We start from the raw sequence: 15398 nt of genomic DNA, 5'->3' as shown, positions 1-15398 counted from the left end.
GGAGGAACCCGCTCTCTCCCCCTTTGTCAGGAGGCGATCCGACTGTGGGAATTCTGTATAGCCCACTCTGTAGACCTGGTGGCATCCTTCCTCCCAGGGGTCCAGAACACGTTAGAGGACCACCTCAGCAGGTCATTTCTTGCCCATGAGTGGTCACTTCGACCAGACGTAGCTCATTCCCTCTCCCAGAAGTGGGGCTTTCCCCACATAGACCTCTTTGCCTCCCGCAGCAACCGGAAGTGTCACAGGTTCTGCTCCTTTCAGGGTCTCGCCCCAGGCTCGATATAGGATGCCTTCCTCATGTCTTGGTCGACCCACCTGCTGTACGCCTTCCCACCCTTTCCGTTGGTGCACAAGGTCCTCGTAAAGCTTCGCAGGGACAGGGCTCGAGTGATTCTGATCGCCCCCGCATGGCCCCGTCAGCATTGGTACACCACGTTGCTAGACCGCTCGATAGCCAACCCGGTTCCCCTGCCTCTTCATCAGGATCTAATAATCCAGGACCACGGCAGGCTTCTCCATCCCGACTTGCAATCCCTCCACCTCACGGCTTGGTTCCTGCGTGGTTGAGTCACTCGGAGCTACACTGCTCCACCCCAGTGCAACGGGTACTCCTGGGTAGCAGAAAACTCTCCACTAGGGCTACGTACTTAGCCAAGTGGAAGCGGTTCTCTTGCTGGTGTCAAGCGCAGCAGGCGGCACCTGTGCAGGTTCCTATTCACATAATATTGGAATACCTCTGGCATCTCAAGCAGCAGGGTCTCGCACTCTCATCTTTGCGTGTACACCTAGCCGCCATCTCGACCTTTCATCCCGAGAAGGTGCTTACTCCGTTTTCTCCCACCCTATGGTCTCCAGGTTCCTCAAGGGGCTGGAGCATCTTTTTCCACAAGTGCGACGCCCCGCCCCTTCCTGGGACCTCAGTTTGGTTCTGTCAAGATTTTTATGGCCCCTCCGTTCGAACCCTTGGCAGCCTGCTCTCTCCTGTATTTATCGTGGAAAGCAGCGTTCCTTGTAGCCATTACATCGGCTAGGAGAGTTTCAGAGCTTCGGGCTCTCATGGTGGACCCGCCTTACACGATATTCCACAAGGACAAGGTGCAGTTACGCCCACATCCGGCATTCCTTCCCAAGGTGACTTCATCCTTTCACCTCAACCAGGACATATTCCTCCCGGTCTTCTTTCCCAAACCGCACGCATCGCATAGGGAGCAGCAGTTGCACTCGCTCGACGTCTGTAGGGCGCTCGCATTCTACATTGACCGCACCAGATCTTTCCGTAAGACCCCCCCCAACTCTTTGTTGCCGTGGCAGACAGGATGAAAGGTCAGTCTGTCTCTTCCCAGAGAATTTCTTCCTGGGTCACGGCATGCATTCGGGCTTGCTATGATCTAGCTCACGCCTCTTCAGGCTGCGTTACTGCACATTCCACCAGGGCTCAGACCTCGTCGACTGCCTTTTTAGCTCGAGTGCCTATCCAGGAGATATGCTGAGCAGCTACGTGGTCTTCGGTACACACCTTTACTTCCCGTTATGCCTTGGTACAGCAATCCAGAGACGATGCAGCCCTTGGCTTGGCAGTCTTGCATTCGGCAGTGTCCAACTCCGACCCCACTGCCTAGGTAAGGCTTGGGATTCACCTACTTGGAATGGATAGAGCAAGCACTCGAAGAAGAAAAGACGGTTACTCACCTTTGTAACTGTTGTTCTTCGAGATGTGTTGCTCATATCCGTTCCACGCCCGCCCTCCTTCCCCACTGTCAGAGTAGTTGGCAAGAAGGAACTGAGGAGCGGACGGGTCGGCAGGGGTATATATCCGGTGCCGTAGTGGCGCCACGCCAGGGGGCGCCTGGCCGACCTGCCAGGTGTTGCTAGGGGAAAATTCTTCCTACGAACGTACACGTGGCGCGCGCACACCTATTTCAATGGATATGAGCAACACATCTCAAAGAACAACAGTTACAAAGGTGAGTAACCATCTTTTCCATTTTTAATATGCAGGAATAAGGGGATTACAGCAAGGACAAAGGGAAACTTGAGTCTTGAGTTATATCCTGCATAACAGGCTGACAGTTATAGTTAAAAAATGACTTGAGTGCTAATGATTCCACCCTCTATTACATATTCATTTGAGATGGTTGTATTCAGGGTGTGAAGTGGGGATATTTTTGTGCTGTTTTTGTATAATTTACTCCATCAGGTATTGTCTTGGCCTTCATTCAAAGATTTTCCCCTTTCCCGTGATATTTATCACCAGTCTCTCTTCTGATTCCTGTTTTTGGTAACTCAGTTGTCCAACTTGTGTGGCTTCTTGGTTTTTCTTCAGCTTCCTGGTGTGCATGATAGCAGTAACTGCACACCATCCTTAGACTATGGATCATGCAATACTTTTACGGGAGAGGTCTTCCCTTCCCCTGGAGTAAAGTGTGGTAAAAGGAGGGATCCAGGTTAGGGCTGGGTAATCTTATCTTGAAGGCCAGAGTTCTCCCATCTTGTGTGCCTAGCCATGCTGTGCGGTGGAATTGTATCCAACTCTATGAATAAATTACCTTTTGCAATCTTTCCCAAGCTCAGGACAAGGGGAAGGTACTTCCCCTAATATTAACTTGTGCACTGTATTGTAGACAGAGCATTTTCTACTGTTCTGGCGTTGATGTAGCACACAATTCAGTTAAGATTTTTAGTTGACAATTTGGGGGTAAACAATTATGCAAAATCAGTAGTTAAGATGTCTCCTAAAACAGCTCACCTTTGGTACTTTTGACTTTCAGGAATGCCTCCATCATTTCTTCAGAAAATTGAAGTGGTCTCTGAAGTATCCAAAGAAACTTGTGAGGCTCTGGGTAACTGCCTTAAGCTCTTCGCAAAGCAGGAAGGGGTATGTATTGCTGTACTTCGCATCCTTATTGCATAAACTATTTTAAGGGCATCACTGAAGCCAGAACTAATGGGAGGCAGGGGAAAGGGGGACAGTGGTACTGGGGCCCCCAAAGTGTCTTCAACATCAGTATAAAAGAAATGTGCAGAGCAGAGACCCCAGCAAACATGATGTGCCAAGGCCCCAAATTTCTCTTCAGGCCTGCAGCTGCCTTGCTTACTTAATGCACTGAACCAAATACACCTCTGAGGCTTCTACCTTTACTAGATGGGTTATTTCATTTTGCTAACCACCTAGTGCAGGAGTGGACAAACTTTTTGGCCTAAGGGCCACATCTGGGTAAGAAAATTGCATGCAGGGCCATGACTGTAGGTCTGGGGTAGGGGATTGGGGTGTGGGAGGGGGCTCAGGGCAGGGTGTTGGGGTGCAGCAGGGAGTTGGGATGCAGGGTGCATGAGGGGCTTGGGATGCTGGCTCTGGCCCGGTGTCACTTACCTGGAGTGGCTCCAGGATGGCGGTGGCACGCAGCAGGACGTCCCTGCGGCCCCTATGGGGTTAGGGGGGTAGTAGAGAGCTCTGTGTGCTGCCCTCGCCTGTGGGTACCTCCCCGGAAGCTCTCACTGGCTGCAGTTCCCCCTTCCCAGCCAATGGGAACTGCAGGCAAGGGCAGCACATACAAAGCCCTCTTTGCACACCTTCCCTCTGGGCTACAGGGATGTGGTGCCAACTGCTTCCTGGAGTGGTACGAGCTGGATCCAAAGCCCTAACGGGTTGGATCCAGCCCGTGGGCTGTAGTTTGCCCACCCTGGTGGAATCTGGTACGTCAAAGAAACATTTTCCTCTGCAGCTAGGAATCAATACAAAAGAGAATCTTGAGTTTGTTTGCATATTGTAGATTAATAGTCTTTTTTTTTTCAGCTATTCGGCCTTCCTCCATGTGTTTGGACAGGTCTCTTTTGATTTAGATAAGCAATTGTTTTCATGGACACTTTTTTTTAAAAAAGCGGTGTCCCTTTTATTGCACTTAGTTACTAATGTGCAGGGTCCTATGCAGATGGTTCTTCCCTCTATCTGGAATTGGTTAAATCCAAGGTATTAACAGCACCTTTATTCCAGGGAATTCCTCTTTTATGTGTATTTATAGTTTAGATATGCCCTCCCCAACAACCACCACCACCAAACTTATCATGATAGTGCCCTGTTTGTTTATACTATTGAGTGCAATTCCAATTCTTCAGTGGAAATGTACTGCATGTTTGGTTTTTTTCATCTTGATCTCTGGTGGGTGCTTCATAACCAAGTTACCATAGACTTGTTCTCCTGACCTGTGGTGACACACTTCAGTTCAGCTTTGTCTTCATCAGCCATTTGTATTTCAAAATAAGGAAGATTGTGTTGGTGTTGTGAGTCACTTCCAGTTCCTTAGCAATGATCCACACACACTGGATCCATTGTCAAGGCTTGGATAGGAATGGAAAGTCTTAATGCAAACCTCCTTCTTTACTCACAAGCCTGCTATACTTGCATGAGCAAAAATGCAACATAATGGAGTGAGTGGTGAAAGATCTGTTTATCTTGTCAGAGATCTAGTTTAATTTTCCTTTACCCAGTAAACTAATACCTACTTGTGAAAACTCCATTCGTGAATGAGGGAGATGGTTCTGTGTGGTAGTTCTTATTCTGTGATCATATTTGGTAAGTATGCTGCTTTATATGAAGCCAAATTCATTCCTCTATTTCTATTTTAATGAGAAAAGTAGTGTTTTATAAATACCATATGACGCTAAGAAAAGGGTACCAGACTTTAAATTGTTCATATTTGTAACCTTTCTAGTTTGATACAAATAAGGGCTTGATAGCATAATTCTTTCCATGAAAGAGGTGGCAGCGTGGTTTTTTTGACAGTAGTTGTCATTTATTATTGCACTATAACTACTTCATGTCGGTAATCTATTTTCCCGCCTTTGTTTGAATAGTTTTGGTAAGCGTAATAAAGAATCTTAAAATGCCCAGGCCGTGAAAATTCTAGTTCAGTTTCATAGCATTGCTCTAACCATCTCATTTCTTAATATAGAAAGCTCTTGAAATATTGAAAAGGAGATATGAGCTTCTTGCATTACAGAGCACTTTTAGTTGACAGCTTCTGTCCCTGATGAGCTCAACTTAAACTAATATTGCTACTAAAAAACAGAACTTAGCTTTCTATTGGAAATTCCATTCAACAAAAGCAACATTAATGCTACATGATTAGTTCCTGTTCCCGCTGATCTCTCCAGTGCAAATGCCATATGCTTGGGCTCTGCCCTGGAAAAAGGATTTGGCCCTAGCCACATGTTTCTAGCTTCTGCCAGCATATGTTGAATACTCTCACTACTTTTGTGTAAACAATGGAGTTCTTCTCGTGTAAGGTTTTCTATGTGAAACACACACATCTAGATGGACTATGAGCAGAAGAGATTCCAAGAATGCTATCACAAAATCAAGACACTTATTTTCAAAAATTCCTCTCCTGACACACCTTTCTCTGCTAACAGGACACTCAAAAGCAGAATTAACTTAGGGTATGTCTATACTATCCCCTGAATTGGTGGGTAGTGTTTGATGTATCGGGGATCAATTTGTCTCATCTGGACGTGATCCGCTAATTGACACCTATACTCCACCTTGGCAGGAGGAGTAAGCGCAGTTGACAGGGCACTGCGGGAGTTGACTCTCCACCATGAGGACGGCCAGTTAGGTCAAACTAAGATACTTTGACTTCAGCTATGCAAATAGTGTAGCTGAAGTTGCATATCTTAGTTCGAACCCCCTGGTGTAGACCAGCCTTTAGACTGTCAAACTCCTTTCATGAAGGATCATTTTCAAAGGATCTTGCAATCTCCTTCAGATGTGTTGTGGGCTTCGACACTCATGTCTGCTGCAATCTATGGGCCTGTTTTCATACCCTGTCTAGATCCAAGTTCCTTGCCCTTTTTTAGGGCTCTTTGATCAGACTTTTTCCTTGCCTAAAGTCTGCTGTCTCACTCATTTTACTGCGTCTACTGCACTAATTTTGTTTGAATTTTGCAGCCAGTAATCTATTTAATGCCACCTATCAAACAACAAATTTGTAGTTGTGAAAGAGGCCTTATCTCATGCTCAATAGTTGATCTAGTTTTTATCAAAAATTGTTTTTGCTTGTGTCATAATTTAACCTTTTCCGGTACTAAAAAGTGCAGCTTGCAAACTTGTTAGAATGCAAAGCTAACTTTTTTTTAGAATGCTGCTGTGTATCTGTATTGGGTCCAGTTTTTGACCTTTGAAAAATGTTAACTAGCAAGAAGAAATGTCCTTTTCTCCATAGCCCACAGTTGTGGCATCATTATACAGTACATACACCAATGCTACTCCTGGGTCGTGAGAGTCCTTACTAGTGCATTATAAATCATATGCCTTCCATCTCTGAATTTTTTAAACTGGTGGGGGAGTTGTATTGAGAATTTCAGCCTGCCCCTACCGCCCCTCCCCCCCCCGCCACAAATCACATCAGGTTGGGCAACGGTGTCTTATGAAGGGTAAAGCTGAGTTGGAGGAAAGCGTTAATCACTTTTTACAAACGTTGCATGTTCTGGATGAATTGGTAAAGGTCGGTCAGTGCCTGGCCGCAGCTTGTCAGAAAGCTAAGGCAGCACTTAGGAATAAGCCGGGGCAGTGTGGTGAGGATAAGGTTACGCATGTGGAACTGATGCACAAAGTGTGGCGGGACCTTAAGAGAGGGACTGTTTAGTCTAGTCATTTTCCTCCCCCTTTAAGCATTCCCCATTTTGCCCTACGAGTGCTTTAGGGAGAAGGGCTGCAGCTCCCGGCCGGGCTGGCTCTGAATACAGCGCTCGCTAGGGCCCTGTGGGCACTTGCACCCAGCATGGCCGAGCCCCCCGCCGTTAGCCTCTGCAGCGCTTTGGGCATCACCGTCCCCGACCCGTCCGGCCGCGGGTCTCTGTCTTCCGCCCGCAGCCAGAAGGGGCCGCGTGGAGGGCGCGGACGGGAGCCGCTCGAGCAGCGCTGCCCTTCCCCACTCGCTCCGCGTGCTGGCGGCTGCAGCGCAGGGCCGGGGCATTTCGGAGTGGTGCAATGACCCCGTGGCCGGGCAGGGAACTGGCTTGTCTCCGGCGCCTCTGGCGAGTCTGCGGCGGGCCCCACTCGGCTCTCGCGATACACCCCGCGGGGGGGCTGGGTGCCGCTGCTGCGGCTGGCTGGGATTGGGAGCCGGGAGCTGGCATCGCTGCGCACGGGTGCCGGGCATGCCCCCGCCGGCTGCAGAGAGCCCCGCCTGGGCAGCGCCCCGCAGGGTGTTGTGAGAGCCGCGCCAAGGCACTGCGGGACCCGGCAGCTAGGGCACGAGGTACCGCTGAGGCGCTCGCGTCTCCTCTAATCTGGGGCCAGCAGTTGCACAGCCTGTGGCGGCCGGGCCGTGGAAGTGATTTGGGGTGGGAGGGACGGGACTGCTCTTATCCCTGCACACTAGGAGACTGGCCTCAGCGTAAGGCCGGGGCACGGGGCAAGGTGAACAATCTGGACCCTCCGGCTTTCGAGTTGCTTAGCCGCTAACAGTCTCTTCATTCATGGTGTCTTTTTGCAACTACAAACCTGTCAAGGTGCCTGCCTTGGCGTCCACTCTCTGAAAGTTAATAGGTTTATTGCTCTCCTTGTTGACGTTGGGATGAAACCCTCAACATAGTGGCTAAAACGTATTCACTAAATCTTTAAAAAGACTAAAGAGTGATTTGGGAAGCTGTTCAGTTATCTTCAGGCCGAATTTTTACTGAAGTTTAGTTTGTCATTGAAGTTCCATCTCAGAACAAGTGTAACATGGAACGTTTCTGGTGGTGACTTTGGCACAAGGTTAGTAAAACTTGTTGAAAGCAAGCTTTTTCCTCTTGCTGGATCTAGTATCCTAGCTGAACTTGGGTTCTAACTACAATCTAGGGTCAGTTTAACCTGGTGTTGACAGTGACATTAGTAACATATTGCTACAGTGATTCAGTAATTTAGCACAGTTAAAGGGGCTCTATTTAAATGTCTCCAGCATTATAAAACTTCATACTGATATCTACATTCAATATAAACAGGTTTTAAAGTCTGTTTTCTACAATATTAGAACTTCATTCATTGCAGCACCAAGAATTTGAAAAAGAAGCTTGATTAAACACAAGCAAAGCTGATTTTAACTTTTTTTTCATCCTCTAGCACTGTAGAAATACAAAAAGTATGCTGAACAGTAATTTAGATCTTTGTAAAACTCACTTATGATCAAAGATGGCATTAATAACAGAGGTAGTAACCTCTTTAAACAGCATGATTTTAAAATTGACATTGCTCCTTTTTAAAGATTGAGATATTACTTGCACTCTGCTTATTTTCAGTTTCAACTGATTTCTCCTTAGTTAACTGGGCTGAATCTTTCTCACTGCCTGTTGTAAACATTCCAAAAGATGATTAACTGATAAATGACTGAAAGATTTTATTAAAGATGGCAAATGGGGAAAAGCAAGTCTATTTTTGCAGATTATTTTAGTCAGTGTTACACACCAAGCCTGATATTTACATAATCCAGAATAATACACTCCTTTATTTGCATTTTCTGCACTAACTTTTGTCAGGAACCATTCACAGTATATTTAACTTGGGTAGCTGTATCAAGGTGTACGTCTTCACTAGTCACGTGCATAATTAGCGCAATATGTTCAGATAAATGCATTTGTAATTTGAATGATAATAGTGCTTATACCAGTTGTTAGTATAATGTCTGTGTAGAAGGCCCGTGGAGAGGTGATTTGGTTTTTTTTTGTTTCATGTTGCTTTAAATAGCTTGGAAACCTCAAGCTGTGCCCAAGGCTAGCCTTGTAAATGTTTATCCCTGTTGCTTCACTCTGTTCTCATTTTACACTCCTATATTTAAATTGGATTGCATGCTCTTCCAGTACATGAAATTCTTTCTGTCCTAGCAGCAAGGAGTCCTGTGGCACCTTATAGACTAACAGACGTTTTGGAGCATGAGCTTTCGTGGGTGAATACCCACTTCGTCAGATGCATGTAGTGGAAATTTCCAGGGACAGAGGGGGGTGTGTGTGTGTGTGTGTGTATATATGTATATATAGTGCAAACGTTAGCTAGAGAATAAGAGGTTTAGTTCAATCAGGGAGGATGAGGACCTGTTCTAGGCAGTTGAGGTCGTGAGGGCAAGCGGATGGGGCAGAGGGAGGGAAAATGGTTCTGTTGTTGGCGGCAAGCTCATTCGGACGCGACTAGTCTTTTGTTCCGACCTCCCTGACCTCCGATGGTGTAAATTTGGCCAGATGAATGAAGCTCCAGCAGTTTCTCTTGAATGTCTGGTCCCGAAGTTTTTGGCTGCATGGATGGCACCTTAAGGTCTGTCTATACTGCTGGCAAGGGAGTTGAAGTTTGTCTGTTCTACAGGTTTTTCGGTGTATAATTGCAATTGGGTAATATCTAATTGTGTGTCCATTTATCCCTTTCTGTAGAGACCTGTCCAGTTTGGCCGATGTACATAGCAGAGGGCATTGCTGGGCATGTATATTTTTGGCCGGCTGTATCGAGGGCCAGTGGTGGACCTTTTCGGTGCAGGTCGGCAATGAAATCAGGGTCGATTGCGGGGTGTGGCGGCATGAGCTGGTTAGGGTCTGTTATGGTATCTGCTGGTGTGATATGTCGGCAAGAGTTGGCTTATCCGAGGGTTGTCTTGCTTGCGATTGGGCTTTTTCCTGAGCTCGAGTTCTAGAGTGCGGTGTGCCAGTTTACTGGTTCGAGAATCATGTTTCAAGGTTGTCTTGGGACGGGCACTGGCTTGCCAAGGCGGTCCCAGATGGCCTGGACGATGTGTGGATCATTTGTTCCAGGATGGGGTTGTAGATCTCTGAGTTCGTTTTAGGAGGGTATTTTAGGCTGGGGATTGCAATTGTCTCTTCTGTCCTGTACAAGCTCCTCACGGGGGGTGTCATGTTTGTGACCCAGGCTCACCACTCGGTGAGATCAGAGGTTTCTAAGCATTCTGATCGTCTCTTCAGGCGTGGCTGGTAATGACTGATCGTGAATTGAAAACTGAACTGCTTTTTCCCACTTTGATTGATGAGATTGCTATCAGCCTTGCTTCCTATGGGAAGTAAAGTACGGGGTGCCTCCTCCAGCCTCAGTACTCTGGGCTGGGGTTGATTTGGCAATTGCTGAGCAACTGCAGCAAAGGGTACAGCATCCCCCCCCCACCCCTCATCGCCTGTTCTAGTGTCATCTGCTGAAAGTAAGGAGAGCGAGACTTCTGGTGCTTAATTGCCTGGCAGACTTTGTGAGATACCTTATGGGGCAGAAGGACAAGTTCAACTGAGCGGGCTCGAGGGTGTTTCTTTGAAGGAGCATGCAATCTAGTAAGGATGCATACAGCATCCTTAGTTGACTTTATCTGTTGGGCTGGAGCGGAATAGGGAGATGGGCCTGTGGAGAATAGACAGGCAACCAGTGATCCATGATTCCCTTGGTTGCCAGCTGACTCTCAGGTTAAGCAGTACTGGATGCTGGATGTACTTAAACACTGGCTTAGTTTGTGATCCCAAGGAACCTGTGCACTCTGGGGTATAGCAGATTTTTACCAGAATGGTGCTGGGTGTGCCAAGTTTACCCGGATGGCTTCTTTTTTTTTTTCTCTTTCAAGGCGGGGTAGCTAATTGGGCGCACACTGTCATAGAACCGAGGCCATGGAAGCTGGAGGTGTCTGAGAGCCACTGCCGGGGGTCTGTGGCTCCCTTCTTCCCTTGCACAGTGGGACTTGCAGGTATTTTTCTTTTGTTTTTTGCGTTGTCCGCACAGCTTTTTTGGGGTAGCAAGCCTAGGAATGGCATAGAAGAGGGACGGTGACAAATCTGCCATGCATTAAGACTACATTTGGGTATTGTGCCGCTGCCCCTCTCAGTTTTTTCTGGCGCTGTTTTAGATTGGAGGTGTTTGTTTTCGTTGTGACTGAATGAACATTTGACAGCTGCCTGGCGACCTCCGCTGGCACAGACGAACAAAATGTTACTGATATATGCTTGGGCTTATTCTGCCTTTGTTGCTCAGGTCTGAAGTGGCTTCCTATCATAGGTCATGGTATACAGTAACTACTTGGCATTCAGGAGGTTCTAGCTGTGTGAGGCAGGCTTCCTACCACCTTATGGCGTTTGCAGTCTGAATTGGCCTATTGCTTAGGCACAATCTGTTTTTGGGGTTTTTCGTTGGTACCTGTTGCTGTTAATATCTGGCGTACCGCCAGTTATCAGTTTATTACCAGTACTTACTTATCTGGACTTGATATCCACTTCTCCTCACATCCTTGGTGCGGACACTTTTTCTAGAGGAATAGCTCTTCATTTAAGTAGGGAACGTTTCTCAAAAGGTGACAAATGAACCAAGAAATATTTTTTCACACAGACATGAGGTGTCAAGATATATTAAGGAGGGGTTTATTGGTGAGTTACACCCATATTACGTCTTTGTTCTAATATGGTTGCTAGGGCCCACTTAGCGGGCTATACAAAAAGTAACTTTTGGTAACCGGTTATTATACAAACTGCATCGACATACTCAAGTTGGGCACCCTCTATGGTAGAGATAGGCGGGGGCAGGACAGTTACTGATTAAGATAAGCCTTACTATAAGTTTATCACTAACACATATTATATTAGTGCCAGAGGCTTCTCAGACCAGTGGAGATGCTTCTATGCTCAGGAGGCTGAGGATATGCTTTCAGAGACGGATCCTGATCACTCGCATGGCTTCTTACCCAAAGGTTTAGTCTGAAAAGAGGACAGATGAGTGGGAGGGGAGAGGAAATGGAGGGCTCCTAGGAGCTTTTTGGGCCCGTCAGTAGGGAGAAGAGGCGTTACGGGTGACATGCTTCTCGAGGCATTGGATCTTTTGGGGGGGCTGTGGTCCATCCGAAAAGTTTTATTTTCCGGTATTCTTTCATTGGTTTTCTTGTTTTATTTAAAGGTACTTTTATGTGTGTACATCTGACAGCATGGTATGTAATATTCTTTTCCACCCACTACATTTGGGTTGGCTAGATGCCTACTTAAATTTTTTTTTTCACTTTCTCCCCTTTTCCTTCTCTCCTCCTTGTACGCTGTTGGCTTCTTGGCTTTGAACTGTTGGGTTTTTCTGGTAGTTCCGTCGCTCTTCTTCGTTTTTTTGCTCCCACGCCCTTTCCTCCTTCTTTCGCCCTTCCCTCGGCTATCTTTTCATCTTCACCCCCCTCTTCACTGTTGGTTGTGCTTTCATCGTTTGCTCCTTGTTTGCTTTTTTGGTACGTTCGTCTTGTGTTTCGCCCTCCGTCCATGCGTCTTCCGCTCTAATCGCGGGGCCTTCAGTTGGTGTTTTTTCCTACATTTTTGTTTTCTTTTAGTCGTTCGGGTCACTCTCTAGGGCTGGTTTCTGTGGACCTCGGTTGGGGTGTATTTTTTCGCTTGCCCGGCGAGTACGTATTCCGTTCTTTTTTTTGGGCTTGATTATGATGCACTGTGGTTTGTTTTGTGTACGGGATGTTGAGGATTGGCAAAACTTGCGGCCATGGTCCTGTTTGTTGTGCTTGGGTCATGTTGAGTGGTGCTTTGTTTAAGGGTGGTTGCATTGAGGGCAGACGTAGCTGTAAAGTAGTAAACCCAAGTCGTTTGCCTTAAGTGTTTTATGGGGGGCTGTCCGAGAGCGGGTCGTTTTGAGTAGGGCAGTTGAGGAGTGTTACGTCTTGGGATCTTCTAGCCTATCGCCTGGGCCAGGCTTCCCATATCACATTGTATGTGGGCCTCAGCTGTGGTGTCAGCGAACAGTTGGCCTGAAGTCATTGACACATGCGTGTTGGCTTTATTGTCTGGGCCTCGTTGGACAGACACCTGTTTCTCGGCGTTCGTGGCGCGTTCATTTATGCTTAGTGGTTCTGTACACTGGGTCTAAACTAGGCGCCGCTCATGCTACCTCCTCTTCTTTCAGATCTACGTTGTCTATATTTTTCTGGGTTGTTCTGTTGGGGTTCCATTATCAAGTGTTCATTTGCCTTTTGTGGCTTGCAGTTTTGCTCTTGTTGAATTTAACCTGGAATTGTCCGGATGAAGCTGTTAATTTGTTAAAATCAGGAGATACTGTAGTAGCACAGCAGTTCTTTGGCCTGACTAAGATACCCGGGTTTACTCTGTATGGATGTTGGAAGTTACGTTTAGCAATAGGAAAGCTTCTTTTTTTCACTCAGAGAGGCTTAAAGACTGACACTTCAGTAGGTGGCATTTTTGCCGTTGGGTAAGTTCGGTTTGGAGCGAGACTTGCCCTTTTTTGTACAGTGCCTAGCAAAAGGGTTCTGAGCCTGTGACTGGGGCTCCTAATGTGCTACTGTCTATACTCAAATAACTGAATACAGCTTCTGTTTTTGTGAATGTTTGAAATGCAAACTCTGTTTAGCCCCTGCAGCTCAATTGATACTATATTTTTTCATTATGCTTTTTTGAAGAATGAAATTCTGATTTAAGGGGGGAAGAAGTCTTGACCTCTCTCAGCAATTTGATTTTTAACGTGTAATGTAGTTTGTGGTCTTGCAATATAATTTATATCATCAAATCCAGCAATCTCTATGCTGCTGTACACTGCAGTTGGATTTCTGTGGGTAAGTTATCTAGGCCTTGTTCTCGGTCGACCTATTAGTTTTCGTCTTCAGTTCTGCCGTTTGTTCTGGTTCAACTTGCAGATTATGAAGTCGACACCGTGTTTAGGTGATACTTAAGGGTCTTCAGTCCATTGGTCAGGGTTTCAGGTTCTGTGGCGTGTAGATCGGTCTGGGGCCGTGGCGTACCGCTGATATATTGCACATACTGGGAGTTTGGGTGGGCCTTCGTTATTTTGCCTGGATGGAGTTAGCTTGTTATTCCAATTATTAAACAGTCCCCTGGAATCGATGCAGTGTCTTCCTAGGAACTGCTTTACATGGGACTACCTGGAGTTTAAGGATGGTTAAAACTGTCCCTTTCTTTTAATGTGCCTTTATTCTTCTGCTTTTGCTTCAAGCCTCTGTTCCCAACAGGCCTTGCCCCAAGGTAATCTTGCTTTCCTCCATTCACAAAAACACAAATATTCCACGCACTTTCAGTTTTGTTTGGTTGCTTAGAACCTAACATACGAAATCTTAGAGTTGGTGGGCCTTGCTCACGTCCTGTGAAATTCATACTCGAAGCCGACAGAGAACTGCCGCATTGCCTCAAAAAATGTGGTTTGGAGCTTAAGAGAGGGGCCTTTCTCTAACAACAAAACTCACGGCAAATCAGGCTGGAGGGTAGCTGAGGTGAAATGGGTGAGGAGATATGTCTCTGCTCTGCCGTACAAACTTGGAATTTCTTTTAAGGCTGCTTTGGGCCTTTATGATGTCACACAATGGAGTGTCTCGTGGATTTGTTTTGTCTTTGACGCCTCAAAATTAGGTCGTTGGTGCTCTTTATAATCAGTCCTGTTGGTTTTGAACTATGTGGGATCTAGGAACCGGCCGGCGATTGCTTTCGGGGTGTGCTGTTTATTTGATTAGGTGGTTATTAGCCATACATTATGCATAAGTGCTCTCTTGCGAACCTGTGGGAGACTTTCCTTATTTTACAGTGGTTGGTCTCACTGGTGGATTGCTGGTTAGGTATTTGGATGGGTCGCGACGTTCTGCTCGTGTTCAAGTTAATAATGGTTTGGCGGGGGTGCTGGTGTCCTGGGGAAAAGCAATGGATTTTACTGGGCGCTGTGGGGAAGAGGTGAGCATAGTGACAGGCTTCAAGGATTGGGCGGGCCAGATAGGGAGAGAATGAATCCAGCTACATCTTGAGCAGTAAGGCAAGCCAAGAAGGGCGTAGTTGTTCGCAAACAACGGCATTATTTGTACTCTGTTTCGTTTGGGCGGGCCCTCAAGGGTGGCTCTTTCTTGCAAGTGCTGTGAGAGTTATTTTTCACCTCTGAGTCCATGTAGAAGCAATATTAAGCCGTTTTGTGTCCGTTCTCTATTTATGTTGTAAAAACGAAGGGTTTTTCGCAGAGTTCTTTTTGCTATTTTATCATGTTTCTATCTTGTCTGATAAACAGTATGTTTTAGACACACTCCATGGGACGTATGTTTTATAATGGGAAAGCTTCGGTTCCCTTTTACAGAATTTCAGAAAGGTGAACACAAGCTGGGTGGATATACTTCATGGTCAGCTAATAAGCACTCCAGTATGTTTAGAAACGAAAATTGGGCAGAGTAAGCGGTGAGTGACCTACTGAAGACTGTTGCATTGGAATGGCTGCACAGCATTTTCCCTATACATAACAATCGTCATATTTCAAAGCTCCGTGATCAAAGCAGCGAGATACAAACGATTGCACAGGTTAAGGTGTTAACTTTACCAACCTCAGCAGAATTCCTGCAAAGTTCACAACAAGCTCGAGATGTTGCCGAGTTTGATGATATAAAATTATATCACACACTACCGTATGACGT

At 46.4% G+C, this 15398-nt stretch overlaps 1 protein-coding gene across 4 annotated transcripts in view; it reads left to right on the top strand.

Annotated features, from left to right (window-relative positions):
• Positions 1–15398, top strand: part of OSBPL1A (oxysterol binding protein like 1A) — a 160999-nt gene that overhangs the window by 57890 nt on the left and 87711 nt on the right. For 3 of the 4 annotated variants that reach the window (XM_032799011.2, XM_075062973.1, XM_032799010.2), the window contains one exon: positions 2772–2878. In XM_032799011.2, the coding sequence (XP_032654902.1) occupies positions 2772–2878 (107 nt within the window). Of the gene's footprint in view, positions 1–2771; positions 2879–7127; positions 7260–15398 lie in introns of those variants that run through there. The other variant, XM_032799012.2, reaches the window with a different exon arrangement.

This window comes from Chelonoidis abingdonii, chromosome 2, assembly GCF_003597395.2.
Source record: "Chelonoidis abingdonii isolate Lonesome George chromosome 2, CheloAbing_2.0, whole genome shotgun sequence".
NCBI classification, from domain to species: Eukaryota; Metazoa; Chordata; order Testudines; family Testudinidae; genus Chelonoidis; species Chelonoidis abingdonii.
Note: the sequence above shows the minus strand (reverse complement) of the source record. Positions and strands in the feature narration are given on the sequence as shown.